General features: G+C 53.4%; 1 protein-coding gene across 1 annotated transcript in view; it reads left to right on the top strand.

The window, feature by feature from the left end:
- Positions 1 to 394, top strand: part of CEACAM19 (carcinoembryonic antigen related cell adhesion molecule 19) — a 35,104-nt gene extending 34,710 nt beyond the window's left edge. Inside the window, exon 7 of the mRNA XM_015561208.1 lies at positions 341 to 394. Coding sequence (XP_015416694.1) covers positions 341 to 394 — 54 coding nt within the window. The remainder of the gene's footprint in view (positions 1 to 340) is intronic.
- The last annotated feature ends 8,228 nt before the right edge of the window (positions 395 to 8,622 follow it).

Below are 8,622 nucleotides of genomic sequence, written 5' to 3'. Positions count from 1 at the left end.
CCCTTCTCCCTACCCCCTTCTCCCTCTCTCTCTCTCTCTCTCTCTCTCTCTCTCCCTCCCTCCCCCAACCCCTCCTTTTATCTTTCTCTCCCTGACTCTTTCTCTGTACCTCCTCACATCTCTTGTTTCTCTGTGTCTGTGTCTCCAGTTCCTTCATCTCTGTCGCCCTGTCTGCCCCTTTTTCTGGCTTTTCCCGTGCCTCCGTCTCTAAATCTCTCTCCATCTCGGGCTGCCATTCTCTGTTTGGGTGTGTTTTCTGCTGTGTCTCCCAGTCCCTAGCTGGTTCTTCTGTCTCCCCTGACTCTCACACCAACAACACCCCCCCTCTCTCTTTCCCCAGGATCTGCTGAACACCGACCCTGCCCCACACTGCCAGCTGGTGCCAACCCCCTGAAGGGGTCCCAGCCAGGCGGGCGGGAGAGGGAAGGCCTCAGACCACCTCAGGTACCTGGCAGGACCAGGCCGGCAGGGCTGTGGGGCTGACGGGTGGACTCGCTGAAGACACAGCAAGACCCCAGCAGGTGTCCAGCGGGGACAGGGGACCAGGCAGGGCCCATCCTGTCGCTCACCCTCTGCGTGTGCCACCCGCCCTTCATCTGGTCCTCCCAGCAACCTGACCTAAGCCATGAGCCTGGGAAAAGCAGTCTCTTCCCTCCCCTCTCCTCCTCCACTGGGGAATTTGGGGGTGAGGAGGGCGGTCTGGGGCCTGCCTCCAGCCAGATCTCCAGGCGCCCTCTTGGGGGGACTCACGACTGACTGTCAGCCCACAACGCCCCATACCCCCCCACCCCCGGTTGCCTTCCCAGCCCCTCCCCCTGGGGACAAGGCAACCCCCCACCATACATGCAGGGAGGGCTGCCTCACAGATCTGTGGCTCAGAGGACAGTCCTGGTCAGTTACTCTGGCTGCCTCACCCCTGCCCTCTGAGGCAGAGCCCACCCTCTCTAAACCCATCTCTCAGAACCTGTGGCCCTCTTCTGCCTGTTGTCCGACCTGGATCTCACCAAATCCCTCAGGGCAGGACTCCCTTCTCTACCCCACCCCACCCCACCCCCACTCCCAATGGGAGCCCAGTCTCTGGCCCTTAATTCACTCATTCATTCATCCAGCAATAAGCAGGCTGTGTGGCCGTGCACAGTTCTAGATCCTGCAGCTTTGGCAGCGATTGAAGTGGAGGAAATGCTCTCCTGGAGGGATACTCTGACAGGAGAGAGTCGGGAAACTAAAAAACTAACGTAGCCCTGATGAGTTTGGCTCAGCGGATAGAGCCTTGGCCTGCAGACTGAAGGGTCCCAGGTTTGATTCCAGTCAAGGGCACATACCCAGATTGTGGGCTCAATCCCCAATAGGGTGTGCAACAGGCAGCCAATCAATGATTCTCTCTCATCATTGATGTTTCTCTCTCTCTCTCTCTCTCTCTCTCTCCCTCTCCCTTCCTCTCTGAAATCAATAAAAATATATTTTTAAGAAAAGAAACTAGAATAGGTCATTGGGAGTGTGTCAGTTGTGGATGTGTAGAGTTGTAATCTGGTGTGGTCTGAAGCCGTCCCCTGGGTGCACTGGCTTTGGGGCCACCCAGGAGGAGCTACAGAGAGATCTGCAGATGGCTGCTATTTGTATTGGGCTTGGAGGTGGCCAGGGGAGGCCCAGTTGTGAAGCAAGACAGGCTGGTGCTAGTTGGGGGTCTTGGGCCTCTTACTGATAGGTTTGGGGCACGCTGATATCAGCTACTGCTTGTTTGAGAGATTTTAGAAAAGTCTGGAGCCTGAGCTGGGACAGGCCATTCATACGGAAAAGCTGCTCAAACAGCTTGGGTGGGGCTGCAAATTGGATGGGGTGAGGGCTCAGGGAGTTACCAGGGTGGAGCAAATAGTGTGGGCCACGCTGATGGAAACTCAGATATCCTCTGCCACAGGGGAGGTCCCAGCACAGAAACAATGACCTCCTGTCAGCACCCCATCTGAGTACAAACCACCCCCAAGTTCCTGCCCTGATGCCAGACCATCCAGTTCCTCTCCGTATGTCTCTGGATCCCTGAAAGCCTCCACCCAGCACTGGAGCTCAGAGGAAGCTGGACCGTGTAAGAACTGCAGGGTCTCCGGCAGCCTCCGTGTCACTCAGCCACAGTCCCTGCTGGTTTTTTCAGCCCAAAGTTACAGGGATGTCTTCCCAGCTCTGGAACCCTGAGGTGTGGGGCTGGGACCGCCTGCTTCTCAGAGGAGGCCTCTGCAGCCAAGATATCCGTCCCGATTCAAGACTGTCCTTTCCGAACATGCAGAACAAAGACCGGTGTGTATACATACACTAAAATGTAAAAACATGTGTGAGAATGATAAAACACCAAACTCTGGCTTGTTTCACCTCTGGAGAGCTAGGAGGGAAATGGGGTGGAGGTGTACACAGGGGAGTCTGGTATCTGTAATGTATCCATTAAAATATATCAAATGTGAAGGGGAAAAAATTAAATGAGGTTATAGGGTGGGGCCCTAATCCAACAGGACTGGTTTCACACGATGAGGAGGCAGCTGTCTGAAAGCCAAGAGGAGTGGCCTAAGGAGAAACCACATCTACTGACACCTTGATTGTGCACTTCCAGCCTCTAGAGCCGTGAGAAAATAAAAATTTGTGGTTTAAACCACCAGGTCTGTGGTGTTTTGTCTGGCAGCCATAGTTGACTAATACAGGCTCCTCCTACCACAGCCCCAGGAAATGGCATTACCAAAAGGTGTTGGTTTTTTTTTTCCCCCCTTCATTACTATGAAACCAGAATTAAATATAAAAATAACGATAACAATAGCTCCAGTGAGAAAGCCTGGCCTCTGTGCCTTTACACGTCTGAATGTTTTGAATTCCCAGATTGGCCTTGGGAGGCTGGGGCGATTACAGTCCCATTTAGCAAATGGAGAAACAATCTTATTTCTTCCTCATGCTACGTGCTCATGTCAGGTAGGAGGGTGTGACCAGGATCAGGAGAGCTCTGGTTCACATCTATTCATTCAGGAGCCAGCGGACAGAGCCCAACACAGCACAGGGAAAGGGAGGGACCATGGCAAACCACACACCGGCTTCCAACCCGGAAGTTACACTCCCACTTGCATCTTATTGGCCAAAGCAGGTCACAGGGTCCACTCTCATGTCAAGAGGGCTGGGCAGGTGCAGTCCTACCAGGTGCCCAGAACTGAAATGCGCATTGCTGGGTGCGAGCTCCTCTGCTAAGGCCTGGACCTCCGAGGACGCCGGGACCTGGAAGAAGACTCGCGTAGCCGAGGTGTATGGGACACGCTTTATTGCACACACAGCAGCCGCATGCCGGCTGGTCAGCAGCACATTTCACACTAACTCAGACAAAAGAGGCTTCTTGCCAAGTAGCGACATCAGTGTTACACACGATAAAGTTGCGCCTGCGCAGTGCGTGCAAACTGCCGTGTCATTGCCTTTGCACGTGTGTATGGCACGCGGGCCTTTAACATCCGGCGTACTCTGGTCAGGGTCCCCACGTGTATGAACAGCTCAATCGACACACCACTGAGATCCACACCGGAGCCACACTCCCAACCACTATTCTTTCCTGAGAGAAATGTCCAGGCAGGCCTGCCCTCCTCCGTGGATTCATCCAATGGCTCATCTGTTCACTTGGCAGGTGCTGGGCCCGGGTGTTGGGGGAAGAAGTACAGAGAGCCAAGAGATATTTAGAAAGAAGCGTTGATAGAATTTGGTCCTGGGTTAGCTGTGGGGGATGGGGGAGGGGGGGGCGTGTCAACCATTCGTCCGTTCATCCGTTCCGCATCTATTGAGCACCTGCTCGGTGCAGCTGTTCTAGGCTCTGAGCAGACAGCTGCCGACACACAGAGATCCCTGCCCTTGGAGAGCTGACAACAAAACGTCGCATGTGCTGTCCCCGGGGAGCCGGTGTTATGAGGGAAAATAGGAAGCAGGTGCTGGGAAAGCTGAGGTACTAGAGTCAGGGAACCCCCAGATATCTGGTTTGTTCAACAGGATGACAGGGGATAGTGATGGGGTTCACACTGCAAAAGGGCCAAGTTTGCAAGAAATTAAGACATACATCCACACAAAAAAAGCTTGTACGCAAATGTTCACAGCAGCATCCTATATAATAAAAGGCTAATATGCAAATAGACCAAACATTGGATCAATTGGAACAACCGAATAACTGAACAACCAATGGCTATGACATGTGCTGACCACCAGAGGGCATGTGTGGAACATGACGGGCATTGGCTGCAGCGGGATGGTGGAGCAGGTGAGCAGGGGTGCCAGACCAAGGCAGGGCACCGGTTGCTGTCATCGGGGCGAGGCTCTGGTGGTTATTGAAAATTCTTTGCTCCCATGCTCTGTGGTCCCGCCAGGCACTCACACCTGCTGCTGGCACCGGCCCTGCTCACACCCGCACCCACTGCTGGTGCCTGGTGCCGGTCCCGATCACTCAGTGCCATCAGCGGGTGGGAACGGGGCCAACGCCATCAGCATGTGGGAGCCGCAGTGGTGGGAGTGGGAATGCTGGCAGACAGGGGATGGAGCCCCGTGGCAGGAGGTGCTGGGTGGGGACTCAGAGGATGGGCCAAGACACACACCCCCATGCCTACCGCAGCCTCATGGCCCACAGTTCCTTTCAAGGTGCACGAATTTGTGCACTGTGCCCCTAGTTACTCACAATAGCCAACAGGTGGAGATAGTCCAAATTTCCATCAGGGATGAAAGGATAAACATAATGGGGTCTATCCTGACCATGAAATATTACTCAGCCATAAAAAAGGAATGAAATGCTACCACAGGGAGGAACCTTGAGAACGTTGCGTCAGATGAAGGAGCAGACACAAAAGGCACGTGTGGTAGGATCGCACTCACATGAGGTGTCCAGAACAGGTCTCCCGAATTCAGGGTCTGCAGACAGAAAGCAGACAGAACGTGCCCAGGGGCTGCGAGCGAGGAGAGGGGAGTGTCTGCTGATGGCTACAAGGTTTCTTGTGGGGGTGATGGGAAGGTCGTAAAACTGATTACACTGCCCTGGCCGGTGTGGCTCAGCCGGCTGGGCAGCCTCCCCTGCACCAACAGGGAGTTGCAGGCTGGTCCCCAGTAGGGGGCGTGCAGGAGGCAGCTGGTGGATGCTTCTCTCTCCCTCTCCCTTCCTCTCTCTCTAAAATCAATACAAACACATTTTTGAACATAATAATAAAAATAAACTTGATTGTGCTGACAGTTTCATAGCCCTACGAATATGCCAAAAACATTGACCTGCGTCCTTAACGTGAGTGCATTATATGGAAGGTGAATTACATTGTAATAAAACTGGGTTTGTTTTTTACATGTGAAACACTTCACGCCTTTGCCTGTCATCCTTGGGCAGGCTAGTCTTCTCTCTGTTCCGATTGTAGTATATGCGCTGCCTCCCGGCGCACCCAATAAAACCGGGATTTTTTGCGAAAGAAAGAAGAGGGCGGAGTTCAGTTCGAGGCGTTGGCGGGAGAAGGCAGCTGGAGACCTAGGCCCGAGGTGTGGGCGGGATTCGGGACCGTGAACACGGTCGTCTTTTACCCCTGGTTGCGGTTGGGGCTTTATTGGGTCCGTTGGGTTTTTGTGTTTTGTTTTGTTTTTGCTGCCAGACTTGCAGGCAGCCTGGGAGCCAGGAGGGGGCAGCAGAGGACCGTGCAGACCCGCAGACAAGGGGCTGCGTGAGGCCCGCTCTCCAGGCACCTGCCCCCTCCACACACTCCCATGCATCTGCCCCTTTCTCTACCTTTCTAGGTCTGCAGAGAGTTCGCCCAGCGGCACAGACCTGACATCGGCACCTCCCTCCCTCAGTGTCCCTGGGGCAGATACTGGAACCTGCCACCTAGGTCTCCCGAATTCAGTGTCCCCGTGGTCTCTACAGCCCAGCCCGGGGCTAGGCTGTTCCTCCCCAGCCTCTCCCCAGCCTCCTACCTGGTCTCCTGCCCCCTGCCATCCTCCCAGCACAAGACAAGACAAGGCATCTTTCTAAAGCTCAACCTCAGCACTGCCCTTTCCTGCTCAGAACAGAACCATCCATGGCTCCCCAGTGCCCTAAAAAAGTCCAGACTTTCCACCACAACCTCCAACTCCCCACAAGGTCTGGCTCCTGGGGGCCCCTCAGGCTCATCTCTCAGCACCCCCTGCCCCTCACCCCCACCCTGTGGTCTTGATCCCCAGTAAGGGGCGTGCAGGAGGCAGGTTCACTGAACTGAACTTCCTCCAAGCCCTTGCACATTCTGTTCCCACTGCCAGGAGCATGTCCACAGGCACACCACTCCGCTCTACCTGCCCTACCCCCATTCATCCTCCAGGTGTCAGCTTAGATGCCTCCTCCTCCAGGAAGCCCTCCTTAAACCCTGAGCTGGGTCAGTCTCCCCTGAGTTCATCCACCTCAGCCCTGCCCACTCTGGGTCGTTACTGTCTGAAGACAGATTCGTCTCCCGGCTGGACTGTGAGCCCTGAGAGGCCAGGGCCTGTCTCAGTCACCAATGGGTCCCAGCACCACCCAGCATGGGGCAGGCGCAGGGTAGGGGCTCTAGAAATGTATGTGGACTAAGTGAATGTGGGTAGATTCTCAAAATCTAGATCCTTCTCTTCGGTACCTAGCCGTTTCATTCATTCACTGACAAACGTTTATTGAGCAACTACTGTGCACCACACTCTGTTGAATGAGCTCAACTGGGCACCAGGAACATGAAGAGAAACCAGACCAGCTCCTATTCTCAGAAAGCTTGCAGTCTAGTGGGGAAGGCAATCTGGGACCAATGTAATAATAAATAATAAACATTTATTGCTCTAGCCGGTTTGGCTCAGTGGATAGAGCAGTGATGGCGAACCTATGATACGCGTGTCAGAGGTGACACGCAAACTCATTTTTTTGGTTGATTTTTCTTTGTTAAATGGCATTTAAATATATAAAATAAATATCGAAAATATAAGTCTTTGTTTTACTTTGGTTGCAAATATCAAAAAATTTCTATATGTGACACGGCACCAGAGTTAAGTTAGGGTTTTTCAAAATGCTGACACGCCGAGCTCAAAAGGTTCGCCATCCCTGGGATAGAGCGTCAGCCTGCAGACCAAAGGGTAACCAGGTTCCATCTGGTCAAGGGCATGCACCTTGGTTACAGCACAATCCCTGGCCCATGCCCTGGTTAGGGCTCATGTAGGAGACAATCAATCTATGTGTTTCTCTCACATTGAAGTTTCTCACTGCCTTTCTCTCTCTTTCACTCTCCCTAAAAATCAATGGGACAAACATCCTTGGGTGAGGATTAACAAATAATAACAATAAACATTTATTGAGCATGTACTGTATACGCCATGCACTGTGCTAAGTGCTGTACATTGAGACCCGGTGCACGAATTCGTGCACATTGAAAGAAAATTGATTAGAAGAAATATTTTAGAGGCAGGGGAGGGACCACGGGAGGGCTCCAGAGCGTGTCCAGCCCATCTCACCCAGACCTGATCGGGCCCATCAGGGCCGGCCAGGGAGGGACCGTGGGAAGGCTCCAGGGTGTGTCTGGCCCATCTTGCCCTGTCCCAATTGGGGCTGATCGGGGCCAGCCAGCTGGGGAGGGACTGTGGGATGTTGGCCGGCCAGGGAGGGACCATGGGAGGGCTCCAAGGCGTGTCCAGCCCCTCTCACCCAGTCCTGATCGTGCTCCCTTGAGCTTTTTGAGCTGCTGCTCCAGTGTTGGAGCTCAGAGTGAGTAAGTCCATCTGCAAGTAAGTCTATGAGTGGGCCCTTTAAGAGGAATGCCTGGGATCTAGTAGTTCTCGATCTCATTTAGCTGCAATCCCCTTTAGTTTTCACAGACTTCTCTTCCTGGCATTGTAACCCTGGACTGGAGAACCTGGTGTGGAGTTGGGATCCCTTACACCTCAGGCTATCCCTCCAGATTTTTAACCACCACACATGGGTGTGGTACTACCCCATTCTGCATCTCCGCCCCTCCTACCACTCAAGTGGCTCCTTTTTTTAAAAATATATTTTATTGATTTTTAACAGAGAGGAAGGAAGAGGGATAGAGTTCGAAACATTGATCAGAGAGAAACATCGATCAGCTGCCTCCTGCACACTCCCCACTGGGGATGCGCCTGCAACCAAGGTACATGCCCCCGACCAGAATTGAACCCGGGACCCTTCAGTCTGCAGGCCGACGCTCTATCCACTGAGCCAAACCGGTTAGGGTCATATTAGGCTTTTATATATATAGATCCTTGTGACAGTTTTGTGGGGGAAGAACTATATTATCCCTATTTTACTGATGAGGAAACTGAGTCAGGGTGTAAGTGGACAAACTGGGAATGGAACCGTCTTTCTAACACCCAAGCTTTACCCTCCTCTGCCCACTAACGCTCTGCCCACCAGAGGTCACTGCCTGCCACCACCACCACCCCTTCCTCTGAGCCCAGGGCGCCCCTAGATTCTCAGGGCTGTGGCTGCTTATTTCGCAAATGAGGAAGTGGCTGTATGGGGAAGGAAGCGGGCTGGGCCGTGACCAAGAGTGATTATGATTCATGGGGAAAACCCTTCCGCGGAATCCAACCCCTTTGTGAGCAAAGGGCATTGCCCTCTGAAACAGTGGCCGTCAGCTGGCGCAGGGG

This window comes from Myotis davidii, unplaced genomic scaffold (genome assembly GCF_000327345.1).
Source record: "Myotis davidii unplaced genomic scaffold, ASM32734v1 scaffold796, whole genome shotgun sequence".
Classification (NCBI taxonomy): domain Eukaryota; kingdom Metazoa; phylum Chordata; class Mammalia; order Chiroptera; family Vespertilionidae; genus Myotis; species Myotis davidii.
The sequence above is the reverse complement of the archived record's forward strand: the minus strand, read 5'-3'. Positions and strand labels throughout refer to the sequence as shown.